This window comes from Manis javanica, chromosome 4 (genome assembly GCF_040802235.1).
Source record: "Manis javanica isolate MJ-LG chromosome 4, MJ_LKY, whole genome shotgun sequence".
Classification (NCBI taxonomy): domain Eukaryota; kingdom Metazoa; phylum Chordata; class Mammalia; order Pholidota; family Manidae; genus Manis; species Manis javanica.
In genome coordinates, this window is record NC_133159.1 from 80,858,098 (window position 1) to 80,874,257 (window position 16,160).

At 36.8% G+C, this 16,160-nt stretch overlaps 1 protein-coding gene across 5 annotated transcripts in view; it reads left to right on the plus strand.

The window, feature by feature from the left end:
• TLCD4 (TLC domain containing 4) overlaps positions 1-16,160 on the plus strand; it is a 75,896-nt gene that overhangs the window by 7,040 nt on the left and 52,696 nt on the right. For 3 of the 5 annotated variants that reach the window (XM_036997986.2, XM_036997988.2, XM_036997985.2), the window contains exons 2-3: positions 10,272-10,437; positions 14,377-14,466. In XM_036997986.2, the coding sequence (XP_036853881.1) occupies positions 10,283-10,437; positions 14,377-14,466 (245 nt within the window). In that variant the 5' untranslated portion in view covers positions 10,272-10,282. Of the gene's footprint in view, positions 1-5,550; positions 5,809-10,271; positions 10,438-14,376; positions 14,467-16,160 lie in introns of those variants that run through there. The other 2 variants (XM_036997987.2, XM_036997989.2) reach the window with 2 other exon arrangements.

Consider the following 16,160-nt stretch of genomic DNA (forward strand, 5'->3'; position numbering starts at 1 on the left):
GTCAGCTTCCTTACAGCCACACTTCTTGTTAGGCATTATAAAAATAAACCCCAAGTCAGGGAGTCAGTGTAAAATGAAATTAAAAAATTGTATATAATACAAAAAATAAAGCAGTTGACATGACAAGAGATGAACTATATTAAATCTTACTTATTTTTAGGTTAAGAGCTAGAACATGTAAAAAATTAGACAAATGTAGGCTAGGAAAATAAAAATAAATGTTAAAATCCTAATTAAAGATGCCTATAATAGAAGGGAGAACTGATCAAATGTTTTGCAAAACCAAGGGGAGCAATTGTTGCTTGAAAGAGCAGGAAAACTCAGGGAGGGGCCAAGGAGATGGGATAGTCCTCTCCGCCATCAGAATCTCTTGGTAGGGACTCTGGGCTATGTAAAGTATATATCAAGAACCTATTTCTCTCCCAGAAAACAACTATAGAAAGGAAGATTCATCTCTGGCCTGGTAGGAATAAGCAGGATATGTACTGAGGGAGCATTGTTTGCATGTGGAAGGGGGGCTGGGGAAGCTCTGGGATATGAAAATTTGAAAGACACTGAATTAGATGGATCAGAGAAAGATTCCTAGAAAGCATTTAACATGATGTAAAGAGACGGATAGGATTATCAGAGATAAAAGGGAACTCTTGGATTAAAGAAATCTATAGCAATAGGAATTAACTGTCAAAACAGTTCTCATAGTTGTGATAGCAAGACTGGGCCAGCCCACAGCTGCTGAGGGTGGATGGGTCTGGTTGTGGTGGGTGGCTCTTACAAAGCCAGTTTGGGGACCAGAGTTTAGCCTCCTCCTTGCTCTAATATCCTGTAAGTGAAATGATTACATAGAATTGTGGGAGAAATAAAGGCTAGTTAGAAATATATGAATATGAATATTTAACCTTAAATATTTAACTTTTTGTTATCATGAGAACACTCTATAATCCAAAACAAAAATTGTTTCAGGGAGATGGCAATTGCCAGGGTCTGTAATAGGCAGAATCGAACACTTTCTGTTTAACTTGTGTTCTGTTGTATGCTCTTGGAAGAGAAAGGGTTGATGGGATGGAAAAAATATACAGGATGCCCTTATTCAAAGTTTAGGATCTAAACTGACAGTGAAGAAGCATAGAGAATTTTTTTTTCTATAGTCATGAACAATTCTTTTGTTAAATCTTAAGTAACATCACATAGCTAAGAAATGGAGTGTAACAAAATCATATTAATATAGGATTCCTTAGCCTTTCTTGGTTTAGTCTTAATTTTCTTCCTATTTGCTTCAATTCAAGAAGCAGTACCATGTGTGTTGGAGGATTTATGGAAGTCAGGTTGACATTTATGCAACTGACTTCATATAGACTGACACACTAGTACTAGTGGTTCTTGAACTTGATGCTCAGAAGAGGAGGAATATTTTCTGCATGTAATTTTCCTAACTTTTTTCATATTGCTTTCAGTGCAGAATTAAAACAATTAAAAAAAAACAAAAAATAACTGCAGTTAGTCAAGACTGCAGCACCCATATGAAAATTGAAGCAAAAATCAAAATAAGTGGGAGGCAAGTATGCCTTTATATGGTAGGGTTTTGGTTTAGTTTGGTAAATATCTCATCTTCTGCAGTTTTGTGCTCATTTGCAAATAGTTTACAGTTTGCATATGGAGACTTTTAACACATTTATGTGTTAGAGCTACTGACATAGCAGATAAATCAATCAACACTATTGTAGTTAATAAAGGTATGAAAATACAGTGGAGATTATAGTTATAAATATGCATGAAACCTTTGAACACACTGTTGTAAGGAGTTTGGGATAGACAAACCAAATATATTCCTATGGCCTGAGTGTTTGTGTCCCCACATAATTTATATGTTGAAATCCTAACTCCAAAGGTGGGGCCTTTGAGAGGTGATTAGGCCATGAAAGTGGAGCCCTCATGAATGGAATTAGTGCTCCTGTAAAAGAGACCCCGAGAACATCCTAGCCGCTTCTGCCATGTGAAGGAGGATGGCCCGCACCCAACTGGGCTGGTACCCTGACCTCAGACTTTCAGCCTCTAGTACTGTGGGCAATAAATTTCTCATGTTTATAAGCCACCCAGTCTGTGGTATTTTGTGACAGCAGTCCAAGTGAACTAAGACACATACTAAACACTACATCATTTATAATGCTGGTACTCTTTGCTTTGGGACATTTGAGGTGAGAATCCTTTTGAAGTCAGCATGTTTTCATGCAGTAATACTGGAGTTAATGAACTTAAAAATTCTTATTTTCAGTATTCTGATTATACTGGTAAAATGAGGGGCTTGTAACTCAAAGGATACTAGCAGAATGGAAACATACATAAGAATATGATTATCTGTTATCATTATTTTATGTAATAGACATTTACTGACAATCCATGCTGTATAGCAGGCTGTGTCAGGTGTGGGACACAATGGCAAGGGGAAAAATGTTTAAGTTTCCTACCCTGCTGGGGCTCACATTTCCACTGGGAGAAGGAGACATTTGTTTAAATTGTGGCTATAAAGGAGAGGGGCATGAGGCTAGGAGAGCAGATTGACCTGTTGATGGAGCTCAGACAAGGCTTCCCTGAGGAAGTGGGGACTGACCTGAGGGCTGAAGAAGCCTGAGAGTGAACTGAGGAGTGGAGGGTAGTGGTGGGAGTGGAATAGGTTCTGCAAAGGCCTTGTAGAGGGAGGGCACATGGCATCTTTCAGGAACAGAAAGAAGAAAGAAGGCCACATTAGCTGGAGTGCAGCAAGTAAGGGCAAGTGTCAATTGAGGCTGGAGAAAGTGGGGTCTTCGGAAGAGCACTGGAGAACCAATAATGGTTTCAATTGGAGGCAGGTGAGGAGGTGACATGGTCAGAGATGGCTTTTAGAGAAGATTCTCCTGGAGTCCTCCAGTTTGTTCTCCACACTAAGTAGACCAGTTTGGAGACCGTCCAGAAAAATGATGATAGGAGCTTGAGAAAGTAGATGTTTTGAAAGCTCTTTAAGCTTTCAAAGCTTAAAGTGGATTGGGTATGGTGGTGTGGAAGGAAAGTGCAGAAAGCAAGTTATCAGGGGTGACTCCTGGGTTTCTGGCTGCCAAAGCTGGATGTACAGTGGTGCCATTCACTAAGACGGAGAACCTAGAGGTGGACCAAGTTCAGGGGTCAGGTCATGCATGGGCTTGCTTAGAGATGCCTTTAAAATGCCATGCAGTACTGACAGGTGGGTAGTTGGCTATATGCTCAGGAGCTCAGAGGAGGGATCTGGGATGGACATTAAAACTTGAGATTTCTCTGCATATAAATTGTAACTGAAGCCACAGGTGTAGGTGAAATCACATGGGAAACAAGTAGAGAGAAAAGAGTCTGGGCCTGAGCCTTAGGGAGTTCTATTATTTAGTGCAGAGAAGAAGTGTGGTGTCACGGAAGCACAGGGAAGAAAGTGTTTCATGTACTCAGTGTTGCAGAGAGGTCAGGGAATGTGAAGGCCAGACAAGAAGTCATCACTGACCTTAGCAATAGCTATTTCAGGGTAGTGATGAGGGTGGGGACAAGAATGGAGTGGGCCTAAGAGTGAGAGAGATGAGAACTTTTGATGACAGTCTGGACAAACTTTTCTAGAACTTTGTCCTTAAAGGTGTGGGGAGGGAGGGGTACAGAGAGAGAGGAAGAGAGAGAGAGGAAACTATATTGGAGAAGAAATCTAGGATTGAAGAAGAGTGGTGGATCTGTTGATTTTTGTTTTTACTGGGAACTTGAGCCTGTTTAAAAGCCACTAGCGAGATCCAGTTGAGAGAGTAAAGGATAACAAGGAGCAAAAGGTTCTGAGAAGGCCAGAAAGGACGGACCCAAAGTGCTCAAGTTAGAGGTTGTCCACAAAGGGAGGACAGATAGTGAGAAGCAAGTGGCTTGTACGGTCGATGGTGTGACATTGAGAGTTTTCATATGTTGGCTTCTATTTTATTGTGAAGTAGGATGGGAGTTAATCTGTTGAATGGCGGGTGAATGGTTGGAGCTTTGAAAAGGTTTGGGACAATTTGGAAATTAACTGGAGTGTGGAAGGATGGTTGGCCAGGGCAATGTGGTAGGAGTGCAGGGCACCGCTGAGGGCTGTTTGATTGCTGTATGATTTCACACTCACCTACCTCAGTCTCTTCTGGTATATGACTTTGTCCAACAGTACTCTGATTGTTTAGGGTTCACTGCTGAGTAAATAGTTGGCCATATCTGGCTTGGAGTTTTGCCAGCTCTTGGCAGTGGGAAGAGAATGTAGGGTGTTAGTAAGAGTGTGAATGAAATGATGGGCATCAGGATCTAAGCTGATTAAAGAGGATAGCAAAAAAGAAGAAAGGGCTAATGGATTGGGAAAAAGCTGAGAGGTCAGTGAACTTGAGGATCCTGTGTTACTGAGCACACTTGAAGGAAAGATCAGCAAGGGAAATAGTTGAAATGTTATTTTAAAGGCGGGAAAATGATTAGGAAGGGACAATAGAGGTCCACGGGTGGTTAAGGAGGCATGAAAAGGTGCCATGCCAGACAAAGAGAAAAGGCCTGAGTTGTTAAGGAAATAGGGCCTTCTACATAGGAAGTCACTCAGGTAGATGACAGGGCTTAAGGACATCAGTGAATCAGGACCAGAGTCTTTGAATAGTAGGAAATGTTCAAGAGCTTGGTATATACCAGTGAGACAGGGAGAGGGTGGTGTAACTGAACTGTGGGACCAAACACCCAGGGTGTCTATAGGGGGAGTGGGAATGGAGGAGTAAGGTCTGAGGGGACCATGAGGGGTGAGGAGGATATAGGGCCACGTCCTGACTCTGAAGTCTGATAGATGAGGCAGCTACTGCCTGAGAGGTTAGCCTGCAGAGCACGCAAAGGAGAGGCCAGGAGAGAGCACTCTTTTCTGGGTATGGAGCAGCAGTTCCAGGGGGCCTAGTGGAAGAGCTTGGAAGGTTGAGGGGGTGAACGGCTGGGTCAGGAACCCGGAGAAAGAACTTTGGAGCATGACAGAGATAGTCATGTTGTAGAGGATAGTTCTCTGAAGTGGGGGCTGCCTACATTTTAGGTGTTGAGTGACATAAACAGGGATGAATTAGGGGCCAAGGGTCCAGAGGCCAGAAGAGGGTCTTGTTTGCCGTGGCCAGACTGATGACAGATGTAGAAATTGCACATCCTACATGCTGTTGGACATGGATGATGGTGGAGGCAAAAACTTGTTGTGCACCGTATTCCAAGTACTGTTCTAAGCCCAACAAACATGTGGTTTATTCCCCATGACAACCTGGCAGCTTAGTGCTCTTGTCTTCATTTTACAGATGAGGAAACTGAGCTTCAGATAAGGCAAGTTAAGTGGTTTATCCCAGGTCACACAGCTAGTCAGGGGCGGAACTGCTATTCAAACTCAGGACTGCGACAAGCCTGTGTACTCCCCACTGCTAATGTACTTAATATTTTCCTACATGTGTAATTTTGATACTTTAAGTGTAAATTTTTTAAACATACATTTAAACATAAATAAACAAGTGATTTTTTAAAACATAAATGTTGAGAAGCTAATATATATTGAGCATAAAATTGTCTTTTTAGATATCAGAATTAAATTCAGTCCTGGAATCCCTGAACCTTACTGGGAGGAAGGGTGGTCTGAAGGTTAGACTAGTGCCAGCCTTCTCCTCTGACCAACCCTGCCAGCGGTTCTTTCACCACTTCCGTGATGGATGCCTGGACACTTCTAAATTGTTAGAAGATTCTTCCTTAAATCAGCCGAACTCTTCCCTCCCTGTAATTTTTGCTCATTTGTGCCATTTCGAGTAATGCAGAGTAAGTTCCCTCTTTTACTTTTCCACATGACAGGTCTTAAGATGTTCTAAGAATGCTCTCAAGTCCTCTCTAAGTAATCTTGTTCCCAAGCTGACATTATTCAGCCCTTCAACTCTTCACAATATGATATGGTTTCTAAAAATCACCTTAATTACACTACTCTGAAGGTACTTCAGTTTGTGATTAATTCATATTCAGGTGGGACTGAAATGTGTCTTGATCTAAAGGTATACTTCTACAATATCCAATTATAAATGAGCCTGAAGTTTGTTTTTTATTAGTGTCTTCATTACGTTATTATCTCTCATTGCTTTGTGTAGTTTAAATGCTAAAGTTTCCTGTGTGTGTGCTAGTGTGCTAAGACCTGTATTGGGTATTGCCTTTAAAAATTTTTATTTCTATTATGTTTTTTCTTTCTGAGACTTGTTATTTCAGCTTATGAAGATAATTTTGAAGCCTGCTTCTGCTAACCCATTATATTAGCTTATCTTGCCCAGCTCTGTGTTACATGGAAATTGAGTAAACATAAAGATTTGTAAAAATATTACTGAAACAGACCAAAAAGAGAAAACCTCACAGGGTAGCAGATGTCTCAAGTCTACTTCAGATCATTAATCTACCTGTTGCTTTTAGTTTTTCAGTTAACTTTGGATTTACCTTATTTTGTTATCCAGCCACATTCCTTTGCATTCTTCATAAGGCTGTCATGTGTAGCTCCCAGAACTTCCCTGGAATCATGTAATCCTTCCTTTGTTATTCTTCAGTCCACCAGGGTTTGGCAGTCAGCTAGTTGTGGGCTTCACGGACAGGAAGGAGACAAGGGTGACTTGAGCTGTTTTCAACTGGGAGATGGGGAGGTGTTGTGGGTGATAGTGTTATTCGCTGAAATGGGGAAGGACTGGCTTGGGGTTAAGTTCACCTTGGGTCATGTGGAGCCTTCAGGGTGCCCATATGGAGCCACGCAGAGGGTGGCTGACCATCCAGGGCTGGTGTGCTGGGGGATGGTGCAGTTTGGTTGACGTAACATCAGCCACATTGAAGGTCTGCGTCATACACCCAGGCAGAGTCTGTAGTGTGCAGAGAGGAGGTTCTGGGTCAGGGCACCAGGAGGTGTGAACATTGCCATGGGTTGATGGAGGTCATGCCTCATAGCCTCCACTTTTTGGTGTCATGGGAAGTAACCTTATCTAGTTTACGAGAGGGAGAACTGGAGGTTTGAGAGCAGTGAAAATTTGGAGTCAGTGTGGGAAATAGGAAAAATAGCTTACTGGGGATGGGAAAAGGAATGTTAAGCATGAGTAGGGCACGTGCTCTTTCCATCTTACCCCTTCCTTGATGCCCTCAAAGACAACTAAGGGTTTTTACTGCTAATCACTACAGTGGTAGTTCTCTCCTAGAATTTGTATCAGAACATGAAGTAGCAAGGTTATATGTGTGGAAGTGGCGTTGGTGATTCTGACATACTCCCTAAGGAATCCCTTGTATTCTAAGAGAATGATGAACCTGAGAAATAAGGATAGTAGTTGTGTTCCCAGGTTGGGAAGTTCTAGACTTACATGATGAAACTGAGTCCTTTGAGCTTCAGCCTTAAGGTGTCTTGGGATTATAATAGAAGAGAAGATGTCTTCTTGGCTCACCTTGAAGATCTTGGATCTCTTCTCACTACTTATGTGTCCCCTCTGCTGGGTATTTATTCCCCAGAAAGCAGGGCATGTTGCTTGGTACCCTGAACTTACCACTTTATGTGGTGGTGATTAATTTCTTTCCTTCCCTACTGGACTCTAAGCATGTCCCCTGTTTGGTATTCGAGTCCCAGCACAGTGCCTGTCATGTGCTGGACACATGACAGATGTTGGCTGTACTGCTGGCTGAAGTGAAGACTGAATCAGCCTGGCTGTGCTGTTTCTGGTGGCTCTCTGGGAAGGGCTCTCATAACCTGATGGTTGAAAGGTTTAAGTCCTTTTTATGTTCTTCTCTACTAAGAAACCAGCTTGAATTAAACTTTATGAAAACAGTCTTGGGGGAGAAAGTACAAACATTCTATTCATTGAGCCTCTTGAAAATTTTAGTGTCCACAATTCTTGTGAATCAAGATGAGCTAATTATTTTGTGAAGTTCATGTCTAGACACTCCCCTTGTAAATTGCCACAGAAATATTTCCCACTTCTGTTAGGGCTGCTTCTTTCTAGGACAGTATCCCAGCCTTCTGCCAGTTACTAACCACATGGAGCACTGCATGAACTTGGTTTGATACTTTTATACTTTTACTGTGTATTCCTTTGCTTAATAAATTACCAAACTCTCAAAAGCCCTTGATCTAAACCATTAATAAGCTTTATTTGGTTTTATCCTTTTTTTTTACCATTTTCTTGCTTGATTCAGTGAATAAATATAGGGGCAGTTGCTTCCTAACAAAAGCCTTAGTTTCTGAGGAAATTTGTAAAAACAAAAAAAACAAAAACCCTGTAGATTAGTTCTTGATTTGGGATGACTGATGAAGCAAGCAGCTGCCTAATAAGAAGCAAAGCTGGGAATAGAACAATTTAATTAGCTTCTGTCTGTTGAGTCTTTAATGGAAGCCACACCTTCACTGTATGGAGCTCTTTAATTCTAAATGAAACATTTTTGCAAAGGCAGGCCTTCAACATATTCCCCAAAGACCCCAGTTAACTGAAAGTTAAGTATGTAAAAAAATATAAAATAGCCAGCATAACAAAGACTTAATAAAAACTAGCTTTTTTTTAGGAATGGGGAATTTCTTAATGATGAATTGAGTGTCTTTTTTAATGTATTGGTTAAATTAATAATTCATAAAATGGACATCATGTGATACCTACAATGGTTTATTACATAACTTTTATCAAACATTCATGAAAGAAATGTTTCTTATATACACTGAATTTTAACAAAAGTAAATAAGCAGCCTGTGTATGCCCAACCACCCTCTAGAACTAGCAGGGAACATATAAAACTCTTCAGGGCAAACCATCCTCACATTTAACATTAGACTCTCCACTCTTTTCTAGTATTAGTTTCATTTTCTTCATTTATCTGCCCACCAGACCTCCAGATCCCCATTTGCTTTAATCTTAGAAAAACATTTTCCCTTTACATCTCACTTAACAAATTATAATAATGTTGAATTTATGTACAAAATTTGCTTTTATATATTATTTGGTTAATATTAACTCTAGGCTAAAAGACTGCAAATTAAAATTTTTAATGCCCAAGAAGCACATGTTGAATTAAAAAAAAAAGTAAATGAGCAATAAAGTTAATGGAACCTCATGGAGAAAAATTGTATTATCAGTATTTTTACTGGGCACACATACCAGAAAGAAAGAATGAGGAAAATTCATTACAGACACAAGAATTCTGTCAGAAGGGGCCCTGTGGGAGACTGATTCTTATTATGATATCCTGGTTGGAAGGGAATGAAGTGGGGTTATTGCCAGCTCAGTCAATAGCTTGGTTTTTCTCTAGTGAATTGGCTTCAGTAGGTGACTTTATTTCTTCTCATTAGGCAGCTGGAAATATGTATTGATTCATTTCCTTTTTATTTGAGGGTCAGCTCTATCAAAGATGGAGCCATAGAAATGCTGTATTTGCTGGATATGAGCAAATGCTTCAGAGTCTTTTTTTAGTCTGAATATTCCTAAGATTTTTAGAAGCCAAATAAAATTCAGCTCAATGAGACAGAAAACACACTTTGTGTATATATGCATATTACTATTCTTTCTCCTAACTTTATCCTTAAAACTTGGAGCTTTTTTATAAAAATCTTTTATTTTAGAGATAAAAAGCCATGGAAGATTTTTGGTCCAAAGGTAGGTGTGATTAAAAAAAAATTTTTTTTAATAAGTAACTAATTTAAGCAGTAACAGTGGTATGGTTCTTTTCTAAGATGGCATTATTCTTAGATTAAATTTTTGTTTTAAATGTTTGACTCACTATACAATTAGTTGTTATGAAATTTTTTTTTTGTTTTGCTATTCCAGGTAATGATCTGTTACGATTTTTGGCTTGTTTCTTAGAAATGATCTAACCAACTCTCTCATTTTATAGATGAGCAATAGAGAAATCAAATGATTTGTCCTAAGTTTAATTAAACATGATATTACTAAAAGAATACCTTCGGTTTATAGTACTTAAAATTCTCTCTTAATGTTAAACTCTAAAAATTAGGTAATTTTGAATAACATGATATTAAATTTGTCTTCTCAAGTTTCTAATACTGAAATCTTTAAGATAATGGGTTTTTCTCTATTTTAAGTACACATCTAAGATATATGACAGACAGGTGGTGAGGTCTTAAAATTCTTATAGTTTCTTTGTATTCTTATATTTGTGCTAAATTACAATAAGTTACTAAAAAGACAACCACATACTCTTACAAAATTAAAAAATTTAAGTTTCATCATGAGCAATTTAAAGCAATTCATAGCCATTATTTCTTTTAACAGGTTGAAGAAATATGGATACCAACACCAAAGTGGTCATCAGCACTATTTTTACCAGCTTTTTCACCTTTCAGCTTCTTTTCTACTCTGTAAGTTATTGGTTTTCAGCAAAAGTCTCTACAGGTTTCAGTAGTCTCAGCTTCGAAAAGAAGATTGAGTGGAACTCAAGGTAAAACATATGAAAATGTAACTGATTTTTAAAAAACTAGTTTTATGAAATAAAATTATTTAAAATACTTCCAAAAATTCTCTCAATTTGAACCTAATAAAAATCTAAGGTCAGATTTTTTTCATTTGACCTTAGGAATAAAAGGAAAGATAAATAGATAGATCTCATATAAGAAAATTATAAAAATTCTTATAGTGCAAGGTGTTAGGAAAATTTTAACATTCTGGGGAAGTATGAGAAGATTAAGTAGCTTCCAGCTGATGGTATAAGAATACTGTTTTGCATTCTTCTATGGAAGGAACATTTATGACACCAACCACATGTTCTTTGGAAATGATAGCAGAAGTAAAAGTTAGTCGGGGCTGTGAGTAGCCTGTTTATATAGTATTAGCTGGCTTAGCTAGACTGAGGGCAGTGAAATGCCATACACCAGATAACATGGTGTATCGTTGGCACATCTGTCTCTCTCTTTCAGTGAACTTTTCAGTAATTCAGAGCCCTTCAGAATCTGGTCTTTTTTATACAATTCTAAAGTAAAAATTGCCTTTTAGATTTTTTTAAACAAAAACGTAAATGGAATACAAATAATATACAAAAGGATATAGAAATTTGCAGAAGTTATAATTAGTTGCTTTGCACATTTTTTTTTGTGTGCAACTCATTAACCTCTCAGAAGGTTTCAAACACAAAGTGACTCTGATGACTGCTTCACTTGTTTGAGAGCATGTCAGGTGCCCAAACATCATTGTGCGTTTGCATACCTCGGTACTGGAGTCACCATGGGAATACTTTTTGTTATCTTTATTTAGTTGAAGTTAATGCTAACTGAAAATGAATTTAGGTTTCTAAAATTGCTGTAATTGTTTTTCATTGAAATTTCCTTTTAGAATTAAAGAACTTCTGCCAAAGTCTAAGTATTTCTTTGAGAATGGTCATATTTGACCTGAAATCCCTTGTCTTTGAGCCAAATTGTTCTTCAGGCATCCTTTTATAACTCTCACTGTGAATAAGACTTTAGATGTTTTCTTTTGCACCTTATATTGATTTGTCTGGTTCATACATGCTACAGCTCTTTTCATGCAATAAATGAGAATTATTTCTCCAGATGTTTTTGAAATGTAAGAGGTATGACTCTTTTGTCTTGAGAATAGCACAAAGATATTTGGAAATATGGGATACAAAAGATACTAATCATTATTTTTTAAAACTCTAACACAAAGGTAGTATAGTGGGAAAGAGAAGGAAGGGATGGGGGGACATGCATTTTCTATGACTAAATTCTGAACTGTCTTCATTGTCTTTTCACCATGGTTAGGGTAGGGAAAGGCATTTGAATCTTGGAGAGCTGCAAGCCACAGAGATAGGGAAGGTACAGAGAGATCGAAGCAAAGATGAAAGTGAAACAAAGTTCAAAAATACTTCGCATTTTTCAGTCTTAGCACTGTCATTTTACAATGCATGGAATTGCCATTTGGGAATCTGAGTTCCCCTTTGAAAAAGGAGTCTGGGATTCTCTGAGATTCACTCTCCTATTCATGTGATATTCTCCCTCTTTCTCTCATATTTACTCCTGTTTCCCACTCTAGCTTGGTTTACATGGGACTTACATTGTAAGGTGGAATGTGCAAAGAAGGAAAAAAATTTGGCTGTTTTTCAAGTACACATACATGTCTTGAAATAGAGATCAACACAACCCACACAGTTCTTCCTACTAATCCGGAAGAGTCTCTAAACAATGAGAGGTCTAGGAAAAGGACAGGAGGAACAAAAACTCATTAGAAAATTCACACCTGAGAAACAAGTTTAATTAGTTTTAAGTGAGAAATCAGCTGTACTTGTTACTCTTTCTGAAAGCACACAAACTTGTACATATTATTTATAGCTTATAAAATCTTACATCCACTTGCCTTCCGCTGGTATGGAAAGTTCTATTGTGTTGAAATGCCCCTAATTTTTAAATCTACTTCTCCAAAATTTAACTCTTTTGTCTGTTGGAGCTATGTAATTTCTACTGGTAGTACTCAGACTACATGCAAATGATTAAATCAGTAACTTTAAATTGCTGTGCTAAAATGATAATTTTCTTAAAAAAGAGAACTGTCTTTTATAAGCGTAAATACTTCTTTTTAACTCTCCTTGAACAAAAATGAAATATTTTATCTTGAGTAGCATCTTGGTGTCTCTTTTTAGACACTAAGGAATCTACGTTTTGCTTTAAAATATGATTTTAAAATGAAACTTTTACTAACAGAAGTGTCTGAACATAGAGACCTTTAATGTAGAATATGTAAGCATAGGATATTTGCCCCTTCTGTATTACAGTGGAAGCTCTTTGATCCGAGTAAGATTTAACTTTTCTCTCGTGAATTATATGCCATTTCCATCAGCTGAGGGTTGTAGTTCTTCACACTTACCATACAACATTTCAACAGAGAAGGGAATTTGAGGCTTGAGTATCAGGAACAAAAAATTAGTTTTTTTCCAAGAAGAGGAAACTTTTTGATGTAAGGTTACTAAACACTAAAACAGGTTAGTTTAAGGTTATGCTTTTTCTTTTCATGGAATTTTTGAATGGCAGCAGAAAGCTGGTGGTATGATTATTTAGATGGAGTGTTTTATTTGACATCAAGGAACTTATAGTTTTATTCAGTTTCCAAATGGAATACAGGTATGAAAATTCTACACTTGTAAATCATGTAAATTGTGTTAATATTCAGACTACAAAATGATTTTTTGGTGTTACAATGGATTCTTTGTCAATGCCTTTAAATTAGTGAAAATCTTTGAGAACTTAAAATATGATTTGATGTAACATGATGCATCTATTTAGGACTGTGTCATCTATTAAATCAAGTATATTGATTTTTCAAGTTACAATAAAATTTTCTAATATCAAGCTTTACACTGGTTGACATATTTAACTTCTTTTTAAAGATGTGGGGTCATATTTTAGAACTTCATTGCATACCATTAATTTCTAAAGAGAAAACTTGGCTAGTCCTTTCATCCTTATTCTTATGAAGAGAAAAGAAACTTGATTACTTGTAAACTTTTTCATTGTGTTAATAAACATACAGTGTGCTATTTACAGTTCTTGACGTAGTCTATCATAGAGTTTGGGTATTGAGTCATTAAATTATTAGCAAGATACATTCATAGAAATTAAGTTTTTCATCTAAACTGTATTTCTTCTATAAAAGATAAATTCGATCTTGGGAACATTGGATCTTGGGAACATCTTTCTTTTACTTGGGTATTTCTTTTAAAAATAGAAGTTTTTGTATAAATTCATGGTCCTTAATTTTTCTTTTTAAAAGCGTTTCATAATATTCATAAAGACAGACTAATAGTAGCTGCCCTGGCTTCCTCACAGACTTGTTGCAAGAACCAAGTGCAATAATGCATGTAAATGTGCATTTGAAACTGACATCTCTGAGGTAATAAATATTTATTTCATGATCCATTTGAATTTGGATTCAAGGGTTTGAATTTGGTTGAGGCCAGAGTTGGAAGTCATTCCTAGCTAACTGGAGCCGCAAACTGTTCCTGCAGTGATGTGGTTGTGGATGGAGCGTGGAGCAGGTTCAGGTGGTGGTTACCCTGGTTAATGGTTGTTTACCAGTTGCCATCTGTCTGCACAAAACTGTCAGCTGCATCATCAGATATGCCTCTGCCTGAAAACTTTTTAACCAATAAATGACTCAACAATTTTCTAGCAGGAAATTATAGACCTGGGCATCCTTTTTGTTATTAATTCCAAATTAAAGTTGTGGCCCTTGGATTTCCAAATGACAATTTTGTATTTTACTTTCAGATGTACTCCATTCCTATATTTAAGCTTCCAGATTTAATCTCTCCAGAATGTTAAATGTCTTTCCAGAATTAAAAGTTTATTGTAAAGAATTTAAAATCTTTGTATGTTATTCTGTTTTATTTCAGGGTAGTATCTACATGTCATTCTTTGGTGGTTGGGGTTTTGGGCCTGTACATTTTCTTCTTTGATGAGGCCAGCAAAGCTGATCCACTTTGGTAAGCTGTTTCTTTCCAATATAGTCACTTTGATTTATGCTTTGGTATTAACTACTAATAAGAATATCTATGTGGTTTCTTAAAATTCTTGTGTTTATTCTTTTTCAGCAAGGTTTTAATAAAATGATTTATATTAGATTTGAATACAAATAATGAGGGCCATTTTGCCTTAGTATCCCAGTTGTCCAAAAACAGGGAGAATATGATGATGATGTAAACATTTATGCTCTGTTAGTGAGTAGATCAAGTTATTGTAAATACTATTCTGAGAAAAAATGAATTGTTATTGAGACAGGATAATTGGGATAATATTTACTTAAGACTCAGTCTTCAAGTGTATGCTTAACCTATCAGTTGATACCTAAGATAAGAAAATGAGAATTACAGATGTCCAAGTGAGGGGAACTTATTACCACATGAGATCTGAAGCACTAATAATAACTATGTTCAGCAGTAGTAGGATAATTTATAAGATAGTTTTTTTTGAAAATTCTAGATGTCATTCCAATGGCACAAATTTCACAAACTCTATTTCCTGGCATTATATTAGGAAGCTTAGTGCAGCTGAGTCTGAGAGATGAGGTACATTTTGAGAAAGCACTGCATAGGAATGTGGTAGCCATGGGCTCTGGAAGATGTGGGGCAATTTAAGCAAGTATTCTGGTCATTTGTTTGACTGCAAGGAGACTGTTTCTTATTCATAAATATGGAATTATAATTGCCTATGAGAATTATATAAGTATTGATACATTTTCATTGGAAAGATACTTGTCTAAGTGAATCAATTTAGTAAATTTACTTCTTTGACCAGGTTTTTATGTAATCTACTTGAATAATTTCTAGCTTTAAAACATTTTTTTATTTTAGTAATATTACTGTCAACAGAACCAGTTCTTTCAGAGTCAATTTTATAATAAAGATTTGATTCATAATCAAGTTTAACCCTATCAAATTTTTATCTATTATAATTTTGATATTTTCATATTTTATTTGTAAAATAATTTATTCCATCATTTATCCCAGGCTGAATATTTCTGGGTCATATTTGCAGATCAAAATTTATAAAGAAGATGTAACTTCTGCATTTTTCCATTTGTAGTTTAGCTATTATCAATTTTTTTTGTGTTCATTTCATCAGTAGTCACATTATAAATCAGATAAAGGACTGATAATTTGTTTTTTGGAGCAGAGAGCATTATTAGTACAAAGGTATAGGATCTTGATAACATATGGGGTCAAAAGAGCAGGACTAAACTGTTCTATTCTAACCATTTCCTAATTGCGTGATAAAAGGCAAACCCCTCTGGTCCTGAGTAAAGGGATATTGATGATAGTGCATTGCCTCAAAATCAGTGGCAGGCTAGATGATTTCTTGAGTATTTGAATCTCTGATTCAGAATAAGGAATTGAAAAAAAATTAGCATCTGGAATTCCATTTGAATCCTTTCACAAAAACATCATATGAGAACACACTTACAAAAAGCTTGTCTTTTGGCAAAATTATTTTCATAAAACTTTTGGCTAATAAATATAGGAAATCATTATTTGTGCTGTTAGAAGTATTATAACTAAAATGGTACCTCGTGCAAGTGACAATTTACCATTTGAAAATCTATAGAAAGCTTTTTATTTATATTTCTCAGTAGAAAAAAAAATGTAACTGTGATCTATAACCTGTATGCTACAAAAGGAAA